A 19,164-nucleotide genomic window follows, 5' to 3' on the forward strand; every position below is an offset into this window, starting at 1 on the left:
GTCTTTTATGCGGACGCTGGGCTTTGCTGTGCTCTCCCGTCCACCGGCGAGCGTTTCCTGTACGTACTGCACAGCACAGCGGGATCGGTTCGGTAGCCAAACGCGGCGGCGTCCGACGCTAAGCCCTGTTTTATCTGCTTCTTTCTCTCTCCACTCAACAGCGAAAGTGGCTGGAGTCTCGTGACCGGTCCTCTGGCGCGCGATCCGACCGCTCCCACTTCGAAGTCAAAGAGCCCCACTGCGCTACGAGCCAGAGGACGGCGCGATCCGAGCACCTGAGAGCACTCTGAAAGATCCTCCCGAATAGACTTAGAGCGCCCGACTTCGACCATTTGAATGGGCATCGGCTTGTCAGCGCTCTAAGAGGCTGGAACTTGACCAGCCGAATACACCACGAGTCGTTTTATCCGCAGAATTTTATAATTTCAAGTGGTTCAGGAAGGCCTCCCTTACCTCATACTCATGTTATGGACCTAGCACACACAAAGTACGCTCCCCCATGTGCACCACGCCTACCAAATTACATATCGCTAACTGGAAGAACTTATTAAAAACAAGTGCAGGGAAACAATGCCATTTATGTTATCTCACAAGGAAAGCAATCTAGAGAACCATAGCAAAACATAAAATTGACCTGTGCAATCTTCACCTTAAAAAAGAAAAAAAAAATCAACACAATATTTTATGTAGCTTTTTCCGATGGTATTATGAGTGTATGCCTGAAAAACACGAATGGCGCTTTTAGACACAAATGGTCATATGAGTCTACTATAGCTCTTGTTTGAGTGAACACAATTGATTACCATGCTTTATTTGGATCTTTGTAGTCCATTGTCAATAGTGCGCTTTTTGTGTCATATTTTGCTTCGAGGAACTCCATTTTTGCGCATGTTGCGGGAAACCCGAGTAAATAAAGATCGGACGTGGAAGATTTGTATCTGAGATAGATGTCATTGTTTTTAGATTCAGAGAACAGCTAATATTGGAAACGCAAAAAAAAAAAAAGAAATTGGAAGTATTTAATGTACACTTATTTGATTATATTTATGAGTACCTAAGTTACGCCTTTTTGTATTCAACACATTTATGTCCTTTTTATTTCGTTTGAGTTAGGATTAACATAATTAAAACATATGAGCTCATTGTGATCGTAAATCATAAATAATGCTCTGCTTAGCGTTTAACGTTAAATATTTGCCATCCAAGATAGCTCTATATATATATATGAAAAACTGAGGCGACAATTAGCAAGCATCTAATGACTTAAAAGGTCTAAGTTTCTCGCAGTAGTCTCGGGTAACTCATCGAGATGTTACAAGAAATGTAATTTACGTTATATCTGATAACCTTACAGCTGTTGTGGCGAAGCGTATGAGTATACAACTAAATGTCTTGTATGCCCCTGAAAGAAAAATAAATTAGTAATTTACATTTAAGAAGCATGGAAGCCATTTACCTATTTACCCGACTGGAAAACAAACGTTTTCACATATGTCATACTTCTTAGTCACCCGTGTCACATGGTAGAAAGACTCACGTCATTCGCTTGACTGGGAGTGCTAGCGCGACTGGGAGTCGTTGGACTGCTGGGAGTCGTTGGACTGCTGGGAGTCGTTGGACTGCTGGGAGGTGTAGAACCACTAGGAGTGATAGGATTTTCAGGTATCCTTGTGGGAACATCGGCCTTCAAGAGAATGAGTATCACATTTTGTGCATAAAAATGCTTTTTAAGAGAGTCGTCGGCCTTACAATTTCGACCTCTTTTTCGAAAAATACGGCCGTCCATTCGAGATATCGCCTTACGAGTAGTGTTGTAGGAATTGTAGCGTTCCACCTACATCTCCTACATTGTTTCTTTTTAAAATCCAAATTTCAGTTCACCATTTCTTTAACGTCCGACTTACAGGCTTGTTATGCGATCGCGGCTTCCTGGCCTACCCAGCATTTCTTGCTTCAGACACTAGGCTCACGTTTGAGCAATGCAGCCGCCTCTCCCTGGCATACCCAATGTTTCTTGCTTCAGTCGCTAGATTGCGCCATACAAAACAACATTGCAGGTTGCCTATAGCCTGAATACTCCTGTTGAAACTCTCTACCAGGCCATTCGTCTGAGGATGGTTGAGAAAAGTAGCCGCATGCTCAATCCCGCATTTTCGTAGAGAAGATCTAAAAGTACAGGACATAAATGGCGTTACTCTGTCAAAATAATTGTTAAACGCTGTGTAGAATGCTTCCTACAGAGTGTTTGTTTAGAAAGATCGATTAGGATGTACAGTTAGTCGTGTTCAACTTCCGCCGTCCGCCGCAAATAATCCGCCCGGCGATTTATTTAGAACGGAATAATTACTGTCATAGCGGTGCACAAGTATGCGCGAAGGGAGCTATAAGAGCATCGGGCCAGAAGAGAGGGCTGACGTATCAGAAACCGCTTTTATTTGTGGCATATAAGGTTCCCGATGCTTGAGTCTTAGTTTGAGCGCATGTGCGGAAGTGGGCGGAGGTACTGCGGCCGAACTTGCCGCGTCACCGTTGTCTGACGCCCACACGGTTAAGTATCTGGGACTGCCTCCACTTCGACCCACTTCGTTAGGTAGTCGGTTGCGACACTTGCGTACTTGCTACCAGCGTCAGACCTTAGGAACAGCCATGAGGGATGAATTCCAACAATCTTAAACGGAATGCCTAAGGGAGGTAGGTATCTGCTGGAGTTGGATCTGGCCTGGGTGCGGTAGTGCTTTCCGCAGATGGCATGTCGTGCCTGGCGCAATGTACGGTCAAACGTTCATTCTGAGTTGGGTTCATCACAATCTCATTGCGGCTTTGTGTCCGATGTTTCACAAGATGGCTCGTAGTCTGAAGATTAATATACACCACAAGAATATTGTACCTAATTTTAAAAGAGACAACGAGGAGTCGCTGTTCAGAAGGATGTGTTCGATGGCACAGCAGACCATCCCGAAGCTGGTAGGGCGCTCGCAAGTGACCCAAGCGACGTTTGTGAAGTCTCATCCTGCTATTTACTTTGGAAATGAGCAAATGGATTATGTCAAACATTCCACGTTCACCCGCTTCAACCAACCAAAGATCACAAAGCGCGAGTACCGGGGAAACTGTGGTGACTTCAATGGGTTCCGTGAGAACAACATTTGCACCTTAGTGCTTCTTTCCACATCTGTGAACCATAAAAAAGTAGATCTTTTATAGTGTTATTGTCTACTTCGTAAATTTTAACGCAAGATTGGCCTTTGACTGGACAAACGCAGGGCTGAGTTATCTAAATAAATTACTCCAAATTACGTTCCCTAGATGTATGGACGGAACGTTTTTACTGTCGGAACAACAGCAAGACCCACATGTTCTAAGGAGTTACGTCGACGTTCTGGCTTGCTAAGTTTGGGGTTCGCGCACGTGACCACGTGTTATATTCTTTCCCCTTTCTTGTGAAAATAAAACACAGCGCCTATTTTTTGTACCGTTGACGTCAGTGTGAATGAATATCAGAGCTTCCTCTGAAAAATTTTTCAGAGTTCGTGGCTCAAGCTCTGCTTTTTTGATGCCTGCAAAGGAACTTTGTTTCTTTGCGAAACACCCCCACGTAATGTCGTTTTTAGGAAGCTCAGTGGAGCGGCTCTAACAAGGTTTCCGGGAATAAACGTAAGGAAAAAGCAAAGCTTAAGATGCTTTTTTAGCTGCTTCGTGGAGTGGCCTCTGGAATATTGGCTAATGCTCTAAACTTTATTGGATTCGAGCGAATACTTTCTTGCTAACAGAGGCCCCATGCAAATTACTTTGCCGCAGCTGAAGAAGCATTTTGATGAATTCAGTTCATCTGAGCATTGGTTAGGGCACTCAGCCCCGAAAGCAGGTGGTGCCGCGGTGTTCTCAAAGAAATGTATGCGCACACGATGATTTCGTTAAAATAACCCAACGACATCATCCACATGAAATATTGGAGCACTCTGTCCATGAGGCATTGGGAGCTGAAGACACATCGTACGGTAATAAAGAAAGGCGTTAAAACTGAAGTAATTCGTCAGTCTTGAGAAAGGTAGTTTTTTTTTTAATCTTTCCGGTTCAGTCTACTTGTCATTATCCAGTCTTCAGACCCAGATTCCAGTATAGCAATGTAACTGGCTCTTTGAAGGCGATCAAAAGGTTAGTCATGTCAAGGCAAGATACATATTTCTAAATTTGTCATGTCCTTTTGTTTATGGTAATCTATAGAAAATCATCTAGAGCCGGGTCTTGTTTACAAAAACCACTGGTGATGACGGTGACTCTAGTGCTAACCAAATACTATGGAAGCTTGCAAAAGTCTCCCCTCGAAACATGTCGTTTACCTTGTTGTTTATCTCCTTATGCTCTGTCATTAAAACTCGTCGTGGATTCTAATGCACCAGAGCACGATCAGCAGTATTGATGACGTGGCTCACACGTGGTGTGCACCCTTGTTATTCTGGTGTCATAATAATTGGGAACGTGACAGAACAGCACACGACAAAACAGCACGCGACAAAACAGCACGGTCAAAACAGCACGCGTCAAAAGAGCACAGCGTCAAAACAGCACGGCGACAAAACAGCACGCTTCAAAATAGCACGCGACAAAACAGCACGGCGTCAAAACGGCACAGCGACAGAAGAGCACGTGCCAAAACAGCACGGCGTCAAAATAGCACAGCGACGAAACAGCACGCATGTAAAAAGGCTGTTGTAGGTAGTGTTTTATGAAAACAAAACAGAGCGTAAAGAAAACGGGTTAGACGTTGCGTGGCATTATTTAACAGCTAGTGGAGAAACAATAAAAAAATGTACGCTGGCGGCGACGGGATCGCACTCAAGTCAGTGTCCCGAGTGCTGCTGCTGTGTGATTACTAAAGACAAATAAAGTTAGCACTACTTAACTACGCTAAACTCTGCATAGACTGGGTAGTTAGTGTTGGCTGCGTTGTCTGGTTCTTTCACTAAGTATCAGAGAAAGAGGAAAAGTTATTCGGAAAAATATATCTATAAGTTCAAGTTATGAACTGCCTGGTTTGTGGCGGTCCGGTGAGGTTCCGTAGTACTCGCTGTTTTGTAAATACCACCTAAGCGTAAAATGTCTCCTCCCCCCCCCCCCCCAAAAAAAAAAAAAAAAGAAAAAAAATCGGCAGATGCGCCGATTACAGATGCATTGATAGAACCGGTAAGATAAGGTGACTTTAATGTGGAGCGTATTCAAGGTGTACCATGGGCACCGATTCTGCGGGGTTCATTCGCCCTGGATAAAATCTCCTGGAAACACGCGGCTAGAAGGCGAGAAGTTGTACGTTTTGAGTTAAATTCACAGATTATTGCCGACGAAGGCCTTGATCGAGTAGAAACCGGTGAAGCAGTAACATGCCGTAGCCTCAATGCTGTGGCCTTACACTGCAGCATGGGCTGAACGCAGCGTTGCCGCACACGCCTTCTGTTTTTTTTTTTAACAACTAACGAAAGCACATTGCAGTGCGATTGAATTATTTATTGTAGACGATATCACCAGCAAACTTGCGCGCCAAAATGAGCAAAACTGCTCAAAAATTTGCGGTGGCTTAGCTCGGCTATGACAGGATATACGTAGCGTGAGCTTATGCGTACAAAATGAGAGGCGCTATCAAGCGGCTCCGGTGCAGCGTCAGACTTGGCTACTGAGCAACGGTGGCGCACAGCCGGGCACGCGGTGGCGCCAGTGTGTCTGCCGCGGCTATGACGTCACTCCTCTGGAATGCGCAGACCCACGAGGCGGGCGCGGCGGCGGCGGCTCCGGCGCGCCAGCTGTGCGCCGTGTGACGTCACTGCTCCTCGCGCATGCGCAGCACGGAGCACGGCTCATTATGCGAACCACGCGAAACTGCTGAACCTCGGCCTGTGTACGCCACAAAAAGCCAGAATACGGACCAGCGGGGGCTTCGGTACTTCCCAGGGAATTGTCATGCGCGCATCGAGTATACTCCCCACTCCGAACTTGCTTCCAAAAGAACAGATTCGAAAAATTGGCCGTCGACGGGTTGGCTTTCGACGAATTGGCCTAGAACCTCAATTCCTTTACAATGCCTTATTTAAAAAAATGTATTTTTTTTTTTTTTAACTTTAAACGCTATATTTAGGGTTCAGCGTTTTCGGGTTAAACCGAATATAACCGGTAAAAGTACGCCGAATTCATTTTTCCACAATTGGTCTTAACGGAAAAAGTTCAGTATTTTCGAGGGCGTTTGGAGTGGTGTGTGTGTATGGCCGGGGGGGGGGGGGGGGGGGGGGAGTTGTGACTCGGAACTACGGTTTCGAGTTTTCGGATAAATTCGGAAAACACCCGCCGGTAAAAGTTTCGTCTATTCCGATTTATCTGATAAACTCTGAATTTCGATGTGCCAATCTCCGCCCCCCCCCCCTCCCCGCCCACAAACACACCCACAAATATATTTTATAATTAATAATTTAATCAGCGCGTAGAGTAAATATCCCGAGAAAATGCCACCACACATATCTGTCGAATTTTGGTCTAGACAACAGGTCACTGTATTATCGGGTCAAGACAAAAGTCACTGTTTATGTTTCCGGTTTCGGCCATACTATTTGTGCCTGAGGGGAAGGAGAGGTTGTGTTTTTGTAACCGCGAAAGCTATGGACCATAGATATTACATAAAGTGGAAAAAAGGACACTTGAAACTTCTTTATTACATCCTTTTCCACTCTATCTTTTGCAGCCGCGCGGTAGGTTGATGGAATAGCATGGAATGAATACAGGCTTCCCAGCGACTACCTCCAGTCGGTTATTCATTTTAAGGTATTCACGTTTATCGAAATAACACTTGTGTGCCACTTTTGTTCTAGGACAAATTAGTATTGTCAGTAGTAATGGCACCAACGCCAAATCCAACTGATGAAAATATCAATTGATACAATCGCGTTTTCTTTTTGCCCAGAGTATGTTTACATTTTGATATTATTTGTTTATTATTAATAAGAAACACTGCGAATTCAAGCTCCAAATTTCGGAGAATTCGGACTCAAACAAAAATAAACTCCGATAAACTTCGCATTTTCGGCGAAAAATGAACTCAGAAAAACACCCTCCGCACTTGACGAAAAAACTCCGAAAACACGGAACCCCACTCATTACTGACCATATGACTACTTCCTTTCGCAGTTTTCAGCTTGTCTGCGAGATCGGTTAAGTTTTCAACATAAGCTCCGGGGGCGCTGGCGTCTTCAGGACGAAATCTGGGTTTTTCAACTGATAGAGATTTGTGCCGAATTCTTTGTTAAAAGAAGAGAGTTTAATTGTGAAATCAAACAACGGAAATCAAGAGCGTCCGTAAATGCCGCGCATTGTGTAACACCCCTAGCTTCCGTCTACTAGAGGAGGGCATAAATACGAGTGTTTTATTGTCATTTCTGCCGTCGGCGCGAATTTATCACCTCTGGCAGTCGTGAAAATGGGAAAAAAATGCACCGAGCACAATGCTTGCTAATTTCTCCATCTTGATATTTGCTTCTCCGACCGAAGTGGTACTGAAGCTCATGCTCGTCCTGTGTACAAATACGAGCACACGACGATACTATCAAATTACGATAAGACCCCAGTACGTCTTACAGAAGAGGTCGCGTCAGCTGCCAAAGACGGCAACAAATAAGTTCAGTACCTGGCACTCAATATACATTTTACACAAACGCTTTTAATTACTGCATTTTCGTTAGTATACTGGTTTTAGTCAGTAAACCTAATATAACTGAAAAGTGTTTGAGTCTACAAATATTCACCGTAATAAACCAAAAAATTTTGTTTGTAATAAAAAGCGAAAAAAAGTGCGCGGAATTTCAAATAATACAAACCGAAAACGCCGAACCCTATACTTTTTGTTGCTGTGCTGTTTTGACGTCGTGCTGTTTTGACGCCGTGCTGTTTTGGCACGTGCTCTTCTGTCGCTGTGCCGTTTTGACGCTGTGCTGTTTTTTCGCGTGCTATTTTGACGCGTGCTGTTTTGTCGCCGTGCTGTTTTGACGATGTGCTGTTTTGACGCGTGCTGTTTTGACCGTGCTGTTTTGTCGCGTGCTGTTATGTCGTGTGCTGTTCTGTCAAAACTCCATGAGCAGACTTTGTAGTTGTGGTTTTTGTTCTTTCCTTAGGGTGTGTCTAAACTTAAATTATGACCCCTGAAGATTGAGACCTTGTCGAAGGTAATTTCCCGAAAAAGACAACGTTGGGGGTTCAGAAAATAATGGCGGCTGTCGCATTCGGGAGGGCTAAAGTCTCTGGTTCAAAGTCTTCGCTATATCATGACCAGGTCACCACTCGCCAGGTTTGAAACTGGAAGTATTAGACAGCCTTTTTCGCAGAAAACAAGGCAACATGGTACAGCGAATTCCATAACGGGACGATATTGTAGCAGTTAATAAAATATGATGTGTTTTTGGCGCTGTCGAAATTGAAATTTTTGCTGAAGCCCAAACTGCGAGGAGCCTAGGTACAATAGTGTTTGATGGTGCGAAAATGCAAGATAGCCATGGTTTGCGATTGACCATTTGTACCAGTAGAGGGGAGCAAAATAGGGTGGCAGTTTTGATGTTCAAGTAATTTTGGGCCGGATCTTTCACGATCAGGTTTTTCAGGCTTGACCACGCTAAGCCACATTTAGCCATCATGCCCCCAAACTTCGACGAAATTGCGTGTTTATTTTCCTCGCCATGTTCCTGAAGCAAATCTGTTGCAGGCCTACCAGACAGATTGGCAATATTCAACGTCAGCAGGGCTGTCAAATAATGTTCACCTCTTCAAAACGAGACCGAAATTTGAAATTTCGAACGGCAGTCGCGGACAAATCTTACAAGTCATTGCAACTTGCGCAAAATTATGACGGGAAGGTTAGGTTTTTGCCCTTTGATTTAAAAAAAAAACAACAAGTAGTTCGTCTTTTTCACAATGTACCAGAAGTGTGTTGGGCGAGCACACTTCGATGATTGTAGAAATGCAAAAGCAATGTGACTTATTGCTGCTCTTGATTATACGATAGCAATCACATGTTGCCCGAATTCCCGAAGATGAGCGAAAAGGCAACGTGCTATTGGGGTGCGCAGAGACGTGCGCAGAGGCGGGATAGGATGCACTGCATAAGATTAAACTCTGGCACTTTCTCTTTCACTGGGCACTTTGGGCGATGGTACAGGTTGGGACTTTATGGGGCCAAGCGTTTTGTTCATGATCGAGGAAAGTGATCAAAGTTTTGGCACGTAAAGCAACCACGTTCACTGGGATGAACCGCGGAATTTTGTAGAGACATATCTGGATACAGGATGCGAAATTTATATACCATGTCGCATTTTTGTTGGCTATTTTAACACTGGGTGCACGACACAGTACTGTGCAAGTCGTGCTGAAAAAGGAAAGCCGAAATAAAAAGGCTAAATTTCGCTGTCCTTGATTGTGTCGATTCAAGCATCATTGCAATCTCCTCCATGATGATCTTTACATCGGACGATTGATTCTAGCCTCCATTCGTTGGACTGCGTAAGGTAGCTCTTGGAGCGTTTTTGGTCTTTGACGATGGTGCTTCAAAGCAGTTAGGCAAAATTGCTTCAGAAGTTCATTACCAATGCGGGCATTTAAAGCTTCTACTTGGAGCCGATATAAGAAAAAGGCTCGGAGCAGACATGTTCTGCAAACAAACGCAGCGTTGCAGCGCAGTTGGGTAAACATAACACGAGTTTTCCGTGCTGTGTCCAGCCCATAAAAGTAAGAAACTTTTTGAAATTAGATGAAGAATGCTTGCCAACACGACTGCAGGTCGAATTACAGCTGAGTCGCAATTTTTGGAGTAAAAGTAAACTTTCCCGGACCAACCATAGGGTTTCTTGAAAATAACGTGCCGTTGGTGACTTGAAGGATCTTCTCGTTGCTCAACATGGAGGTGTTTCTCAGCGTGTCGTACCCTAGATTCTATAAACAAAAGACTGCGATTCACGCGTTACCAGACATCGGAAAGCTGACATTCGACCAGAGTTTTTAGCAGAGACAGACGGCTTTGGACTAAATTGGTGACGGTTCCAAGCAGGTTAGGGGGCTCGATGGTGTTGCATTCAGCGGGGAGATTGCATAACCGTTCCGTGGTTTGAGTCGAAACAGAAGTGGATAAGATATCACTTGGCTCCGATCGGTTTGTCATTTGGTTACCCCACCGCTGATACCAAATTTTGCGGATGTCTCAGTTCACGAGAACAAGGGCACACAAAGCACAGTCCCCAGTTCAACAATATCGTCTTCCTTTACTAATTGTTTTCTAGTACTTGTTTGTTAATATATTATAAAGTCCAAGTAATTTCTACATAGTGTAGAAAAATCAGGTAGCTGAATTAATTAAGAAGGGACTTAGAGATATTCTATAATTTTGTGTTCCACTTCCGCATGTGCTGTTTTATAGTTTTGTACCATTTGATGTTGTTACAGATTTTTGCTTTGTTTTAGTTCACATAATTTACATCGATATTGAGTGCTTTTCTTGCTCGTTAATTATAGTGTTGTATTCATTGAACATCCGACCTCGTCCCTCGTACCGTATTTGAATGACTGCACTGGGTAGTTTCACGAAGACCGTAGACTTCCTGGACACAGGGAGGACGCTCCGGCGGTTTGCATTTTTTTGGGGCTTCTCCGTCACCTTCTGTATGTAGAATCCAGAATGTGCACTCTGAAGAAGAAAAAAAAGCGACAATGTTAAACAAATGCTAATCGTTTTTTCATATTTTTTAAATGCGCTTAGAGCTCCACAGGCAAGCAAATTCACGAATAGGGCTAACACATTCGAAATATGGCGTACTTGTCTGACGGAAGCTATTGTAGGTATTGTACCATATGCACTCAAAAGCAAGTGGTGAGCACATTGTCGTGGATGGAAACGGCTCGATGAGCGTAAATTGAAAATGAATGTTTAATCAGCGAATTTGTGTCAGAAACAAAAGAAAGAATGAGCGTCCAAACAGCTGCAGCGAGCGTCGCAGCGTCGGCGCGACAGTTGGCTTGAGCGAGGCTGCGAGACTGACTGAATCGGCAAGGCCATGGTCGGCTCCCTATGTACTACACTCGGTATCTCGAATATTTGATTTTGAAAGCTCGGGAGTGAGCTAGGGCGAGACTGACTCGGCAAGGTCATATTGGTTTCTTTATCTTTCACACTCGGGATAAGAGTAAATTTGGATCTTCTGGAAGTACGAAGAAACGTCCCTTCTCGGTCGTGGACGCGGCAATATGAATCTTAAAACAATGCGTTTCCATAATTTCTGGATTGCTAGTTATCATCTGCTAGAGGACGAACAAACAGAATTCGAATCTAAATTTGGTAGGGTAGAGTGTGGTAAAATGGGACAGTCAATATATTTCTCCAGTGAATAGTTGCAAAAAGGTTAACTCCTATATTCATGACGCCGTGGTTGTGGTATTTTCAACTGTAATGGCGTCCTGCTTAGCGTGGTGTACACGATCTGAGTAAGTTGTTGCCACTTCGGCACTCAAATGTAAGTAGCACATATTCTTTTTTCTTGATTTCTGAATCAAAATGGTTTGACCAACGGTAGTAGTAAGCTAACCTTGAAAATATGTGTTAGTAGGTTGCTTTTAACCACCGCTATTTAAGCTTAAGGTCTCACTTGTTGCCACAATTGGCAACTTACCGTGTGTAAGGCAGTTTGGGAGGAATGGGACACTGAGATAGTGAAAGGGAAGGGACAGTGTCTCAGTTCTCTTTTTATAAAGATTGGTGATCTGACTGGTGAACTCGTAATAATGCTGGTTCTTCTAATTTTACTTCATATTAAATTTGAGCTCCAATTATTTGGTTTCTTTAAAACGTTACCGCATTCTTAATCCCCGGTTCAAAACCACAGACAATCGGAGGAAAAAAAAAAAAAAACGACTGCGACCGGGCTTCATGCCTGATGAAGCCCCGTTTGCTTATAACATTCACTAGTGAAATTTTTAGCGCAACCTTGCATGTGCCCCATTTCTCCTTGGGGGAAGGGTGGAATAAAACACATTTTCGCTCTTGCATTTTTTTACATTTATGAATTAGGAAAGTGTTATGACAAAGTGCTTTTCAACCGATGTGAAGGATCTTTTACCTTGCATTTAGGACCATTAAACTTGTTTTTATGTGACTGCTAAAGACTACACAAAACTTATTGTGTAAAAACTGTCCAATTCCTCCTCACTCTCCCCCTAAATATGCATGGTTCTCATATTGTTGAGTTTACAGTAGAGGATATTTATTACTACTATGTCTACGAGTGACACTATATTTGTTTAATATGCGTCGTTTCAGTTTGGTTTCCAGTGATATGAAAAGTTGTAAGCAGCTCTCTTAACGCCGTTTTGGAGGCCCTAACGAAGCATGACTAAATGACAACAGTTGTAGTAGGCATGAAACAAGAGCATTATGTTTCTGACATTGCAGTTTGTTTAACGACAGTTTTTCTATTATCTAGGAATGAAAGGAACGAAATCACATGTAATACGCAGAAGAAAGGCTTGAGAAAATATTAAAATATTAATTTCAGGCGCAAAAAAAAAGAGGCAGAACTTTACGCCAATAAATGCATACAGACAGATGTTCGTACCTTTCCTAGTTGACGTCTTTAGGATATAACAAGAAGTATAATCTGTGTTAATGACCAAATATTCAACTGCTCTCCCTGTTAGATCTGAAAGATGAAACCAAGTGACATCTCTAGGTCATGTGGCACACCTCAGAACGCGCTTTTTGTCACGAGCAATAAAGAGTTGGTATCACGAAAATGAACAAAACTAATCACTAATTGCAATTTAAAAAAGTTAAAGCCGTTTACAACTCCCTGTAATGCCGAATTAGAGCGCAGCTCTTGAGGAGGAAGAGAAAAGGGTACTGAGGGTCACATGTTCTCGGGGGGGGGGGGGGTGCAGGACACGTGACCCCCCAAGTTACGTCACCCCCTCCCCGAGGTCACGTGGGGGGTCACGTGACCTGGGGGGTCACGTGACCTTGGGGCGCCACGTGACCTCGAGGGGGGTCACGTGACACCCAGGTCACCTGACCCCCCCAGAGAAACTTTTCCGCTAGATCGAAATTTTCCGCTAGATTTAGCGGGGAATTTTTTCCGCTAGATTTAGCGGGGAAACTTTTCCGCTAGATTTAGCGAGAAAATTTTTCCGCTAGATTTAGCGGGGAAATTTTTCCACTAGATTTAGCGGGGAAATTTTTCGCTAGATTTAGCGGGGAAAATTGTCCGCTAGATTTAGCGGGTAAATTCTTCCTCTAAATCTAGCGGGGAAATTTTTCGGCTAAATTTAACGGAGAAATTTTCCCGCTAGATTTAGCGTGGAAATTTTTCCGCTGGATTTAGCGGGAAAATATTTCCGCTAGATTTAACGGGGAAAATTTTCGCTAAATTTAGTGGAGAAATGTTTCCGCTAGATTTAACGGGGAAATTGTTCCGCTAAGTTTCGCTGTTTTATGGACGCGGCTTTATGGCCAGTCGCTGTTTTATGGGCTTGTCCACAAACGAAGGGTAAACTTCACTGAGGATTGGGGCTAAACTGCACCCTATGCAGACTCCTTTCTTTTGTGTGAAGGTCTTCCTCTCATATTCTACCAGGGTGGATTGAAGGTAAATGGCTATTAATTCTACGAAACGTGCCACTGACACACCGGATGAGTTCTGGAAATCAGAAATCCCAAGCTCGTAAATAACATGAGAAACGTAGTCTAGGAGTACTTTTAGGTCTAATATATAGTACATGTCTTCTATGTCAAGCGAAAACATGGCAGTTGGCGTGGAAGAGGAATGTAAAGGACTGATGCGTGAAATCAATGCCATGGACCTGGAACCCCTGAACGGTTGCTGAAGGCGAACTTCAGAAAGGTGCTTCTGCAAATAGAGGCCAACTGTTTTTTGGCAACAGCCCCTTTCGGAGGTGATACTTCTCAACGGAATTCCATCTTAGTGAGTCTTTGCAGAAAAGAAAACGGATGAGTACTGATTTGCAGGACGACCGATAGCTTTCTTCAGGTTTGGGAGGTTGAGCCCTGCCGGCGCTGCGGCCGCTTCTGCTCCTCTCGGCGACGAGAATGCTTTCGCAATCACAACTCATAAGAGGTGCTTAGATGTCCTCGGAGTGTTTTCTGAAGTTTATGGATGAAGAAGTACCCGGGCAAAGTAACGTGAAACCAGAGTAACTTGTAAGCTGCAACTTACTCAGTAACTTAAGTTGTAACGTCGCCAGTAAAGTAATCAGCTACATTTGTAAGGAAAAATTATTAATGGTAACACATTACATTTTAAATTGAGTAATTTGTAATATCAACACATCTAATTATTCATGTATTGTACACAAGGTTTGGGACTCTGTAGTATTCGATTGGATTTTAAAATTATTTTGAAGCGATGTTCGTACACCCCTGCACTCGGTTTCACCTCAAGATGGACCGCAGCGGACGCTACGGGTCACGGCAGCTAAGCCAGCTTCGTGAATCTTTCACGTGCTTACGCGCCCCGCGTGTCACTGCTTGCCTCCTGAAGATCGCCTGGCACTCGCATGGCCATAGATTGGTTTTGGATTACGATCAACCGCAGCGTGTGCTGCGGCTTATTATAAAACAAAATAAAGCATAGTATTTTTTTCAGCCTCACGTGACGCACTTACATAAACGGAACTACTTGGAACCACTGTCACTACTGCTTCTTTCTTGCTTCTGATTGTACAGTTATCGTCACGGGCATCGTGTCGTGCAAAGCAAACGTAGCGGAATGATTGACGAGAGATACCAGTGTGCCGTAGCGGACAGGCGTACAGACGTGCAATACGCGTAATGCGGATGGGCATGCAGCAAGGCAACCCTACCACATGGCGCCCAACGTGGGGCCATGTGGTAGGGTTGCCTCGCTGCATGCCCATCTCGACGACCGCTACCTGGAGTGTGCCATAGCGCTGAAACAGTGCCGCCGGCCAGACCTTCTGCGACGACCCCCTCGCAGCGACGACCACGACGACACTGTCATTGATATGCCTGACGCTTAGGGGGGGGGGGGGGGGGGGGGGGATGTGGGACCGAGGGTCGGCCACCACGACCAGAGGCCGTTGCTGACCACCCAGGGTGGACAACGTCCGGGCCGCGCAACAGCGCACGAAGGACAGGCGCGAGAGGATATAAAAGAGGGGACACTCCCACAGAAGGGGGAGACGTATCGAAGGCACGGAGACGCGTAGTTCGAATGCCTGGCATTGTTATACTTCGCTACTAACAACCTTTTGCTGTTACTTTAATAAATGTAGTTTCTTGTTTTGGAAACCCCGGCTTCGTGTTGTTCCTCCCGGAGGGGCATGCAGCAAGGCAACCCTACAACTCTTACTTGGGTTGAATGGCTCCTCAAAACGAAATTCCAGAACAGGGAGGTTCTTTTTAGATCTCTTTGCCGTGACGTTCAGTAGCTCGCTCTGGCTGGAAAGGTTCACACACATTAATCGCACAATTTCTTTCTGTGAAGATATGCAGTGAGCATAACGTAACAGTATCGTACATTCTTTGCAGTCAAGTGATCTGCACTCCAATGCTATACACTTTGGAACGGGTATTTTTAATGATTAAATGAACACATACCTGCTATACATATTTTGATTTATTAATAACGTCATTATTCATGATCGACATCCGGAAGTGAGTGTAAGGTCAAAATTAATGAATTAGCTATCCTATATTCCGGACTATAGCTCACGGAGTATACATATTTAAAATTTGAAATTTTACGCAGTGTGGACTATCTACAGATGCGGCTTATAGAAGAAGTATTTTTTTCTAGGTCGTTAGTTGAAACACTGACGTGATGGATTCTGTGAATATCAGTGTATGTTAATGATGATTAATGTATGAGACAAACATCTTTGTGAGCTAAAAGGGAGGGCTTTTGACAAGATGTGCTGTATATGAGGATGTTTATATGTGCCGACTAGGCACGAAATGCAAATTATGCCTCGTGTGCACATTTTGCACTAGGTGCGCAAGCTACATAAAAGAGCTTTATTTTTCTAATTTAAAATTTGCTTATGCAGACTATACTCGGGATTGGCACAGTAATACAGTAATTTGAATTTTCTCATTAATATTTGGCTTTGTTTTAGATGGCATATATTAATTAGTTATTTGCAGCCCATAGTCCGCTTGGCTAGAGGAATTGATTATTTTCTAAAAACAAACATTCTGCTTCACAATATTCCGTAGAGACTGTCGGCCGTGACAACACTGCAATACCACCCCCCCCCCCAAAAAGAAAAAAAAAAAACACAAAGCGCGTCGGGGGTTTTGCTTCTAAAGAAGCATCAAAGTATGACACACAGTCACCAAATTTGCGTCCTCACAATAATGCAGTGGGGCTTACCTTACATTATAACTGTCCTTGTAATACAAGAGCAACAATGCGCTTTTTGAATCTTCTTCAACGCTAATGATCTCCATTTCCATGCACGAAGTGTGAAACCCAATTAGCGGAGGTGGCGTGTTGGATGTTCGTTTTTCCAGAAACATTTTTTTCTCATAGAGAGATGCCAACATCTAGTGGTTAAATAAATATTCATTATGCAGCTTATATTCTTCGAGAACTTCATATGCTAGAAACACTTTCAGGTTGTTATTTATGTTCAGGCAACGAATGAGGTACTTCTAAGCGCTTAAGTACACGACTTTGGCTGGGGTGTAAGTCAATCGATGTGTCAATCGATGAGTCAATCGATGAGTCAATCGATGGAGTGGTTTAAAATAATATGGAAGGAGATACGGATTTAAGGCTATAATGAGTTTAGCAGAAGACTACAATACTTTTAAAGCAATACGATCTGGCCTTTTACACATGCCTAGATTTTAGGGAACTTATTATAAGTCGTATCAAACTAAGATCGCACCTACTACCAAAGATCAATATTTTATTTTGCTACCCAAAATCTCAATTACAGTATCTATTAAACGATAAAGCTGCTTATAAGTGTGTGCACTTTAAAATAAGTTAGTGTTCAATAACCCTATGAATCGGACTGAGTTTAATTGTAAATGATGTAAGCTAACGGTTTTAAGGCACTTTAGACGGCCCGCAAAAACGGGTTTCTCAACGTGCCGCGCTGCAATTTACTACAGAAATGCGAGCAGGTGCTGTAAGTTTACAGTGAACAAATCAAGGAATAAACTTACCTCAATAAAAAAAAAAAAAAAAAAAAAAAAAAAAAAACATATATGGCCAATCAACGCCGCAACTTCCCAGACGATGCACGCGTAGAGAGAAGTACTGCTAAAAGATGGCGTTCGCCGCGTCGAGGGGGCGCCGACCGATTCGGGGGATAGCAGACGATTCCGCAAAAGAACCTGAGTTTGCCCGTGCTCCCTCGACGCCACGTCCGCCATCTCGCCATCTGCTGGCGGCACTTCTGACTACGCGTGCGTCGCCTGAAAAGTGGCGGCGTAAATTGCCCATAACAGGTTTCTGTTTTTTTTTTTTTTTTGAGCAAGGCACTTTTACTTCTTGATTTTTTCACTGTAAACTTCCACCATCAGCTTGAACCTCTGCAGTAACTCGCAGTAGGATATGCTGAGAAATCGAGTTTTGCCCGCCGTCTAAAGTACATTAAAAGCATTAGTTTACATGTTCCACTCTCCAGGGTTAAAACATCGTCAGTCAGCTCGCCTGGTTCCTTGCATTAACTTCATTAATTTACATGCTGTAGTTTCACATTTAAAGACCTATATCAGTTGAAATGCACGTGTTATTCAAACATAATAAGATTTGCATGACAATAAACGTACATCTCTAGAAGCCATGTATGAGGTTCACATTTACCCAATTGCGTACAATTCTAGTTGATACGATTGAGCAACGTAGGGTGAAAAATGCTTTAGCAGAGTAAAATCTGAGGTGAGACATACTTGCGCAGGATATTATCATACTAATCCATAAACGTAGAGGGGCTGGGGCTGCACAAGTATTAAGGAGGATCCCGAAAACGGGTCATTAGAAATATAAAACACACAATAGGAGGACATATTTTATAAACCTTTTGAATGTGATATTGGTACAGATCCACGAATGAAACATACAAATTGTCATGTCAGACGTTTGGAGTGTGGGAAGATTACCTCACGCAACATACCATAAAAAGGTCTGGTTCGGGTTTCTGCTTAGTATCAGTACCACTGCGAGAATGTAGTAGTTTGAAGCCAGGGTCTGAGAAAACGATGTTTGCATTCAAAAGAAGGATCATTGTTAGGATAAATATCCACTTGAGCTGCATTTTTTTTCTCAGAGAGTCAAGCCAATTCTTATCTGATGACGTATAAGTTCCTCTCTATTTTTTTGTCACAAGTTCACTTAGAGGGCCTCAAAGAAACAATAATCTGCAACAGAAGGATGGAACTTTTAGTTAGTCTAATCTATGAAATGTACAGTCTGCTCAACTGTTAAATATAACGCGAAAGCGGTGGCAGGAGAGACTGCATGCGTCATCTACCGCCTCACTGGCAGCTTATGCCGCTGTTTTTTTCTGTAGTTACACTCCCAGCACCGAAACAATCACCAATGCGTGACTTGGCTATAAAAACAAAACATGTGTCTCTTCGATTTTGTTTTATGTTATTTAAAGAAAGTGGCCTTTATCAGAGAAACTGCATGAAAGTTCAGCGAGATATGGTAGCCCCGCATGATAAATGCCTAGGTGTTAATAAAGAGGGTGGCCAAAACAACAAAACAAGCAAGTAAAATTTAAAGCGTGGGTGGGTGATAAAGAAAGGAACGAGAATGTCATGCGATAATTGCATCGGGGAGGGGCGACAATCGCAAGAAGAGCCGCCTTATTCTTTGCCGTGTCATTGATTTAATCGCAAGACAGCGCTGATATCAGTTTCGGCCATCGCTCCTGTGTTATATTTAACAGTTGAGCACACTGTACGCATGCGGCCCTTTGCGACCAAAATAGTGCAACGCAGCAATACCAGCAAATATATATCGTCACGCTCAGCGTTACGCTCTTTCGCCCGCCTTATGTAATGCCCTTCAGGGCATTTAAGGGAAAATAAATGAAACGATATGAAAGGAAAGCCTCCATCTTAAACTTTCATGGCACACAGCACATAGAGACCTTGAACAG

The 19,164-nt window shown here is 43.4% G+C and overlaps 1 protein-coding gene across 1 annotated transcript; it reads right to left on the bottom strand.

Moving 5' to 3' along the window:
* Positions 1–799: 799 nt before the first annotated feature.
* Positions 800–18,312, bottom strand: LOC115328398. Its single transcript, XM_040216889.1, has 7 exons — positions 18,172–18,312; positions 16,416–16,588; positions 15,393–15,481; positions 12,624–12,707; positions 10,569–10,702; positions 1,538–1,684; positions 800–976 (listed from the first exon to the last, which is right to left on the bottom strand). Exons 1-7 carry the CDS (start codon positions 18,310–18,312, stop codon positions 800–802), a joined length of 945 nt encoding a protein of 314 aa, XP_040072823.1.
* Between the last annotated feature and the right edge of the window lie 852 nt (positions 18,313–19,164).

Source organism: Ixodes scapularis, unplaced genomic scaffold (genome assembly GCF_016920785.2).
Source record: "Ixodes scapularis isolate PalLabHiFi unplaced genomic scaffold, ASM1692078v2 PGA_scaffold5__190_contigs__length_132052651, whole genome shotgun sequence".
Lineage (NCBI taxonomy): Eukaryota > Metazoa > Arthropoda > Arachnida > Ixodida > Ixodidae > Ixodes > Ixodes scapularis.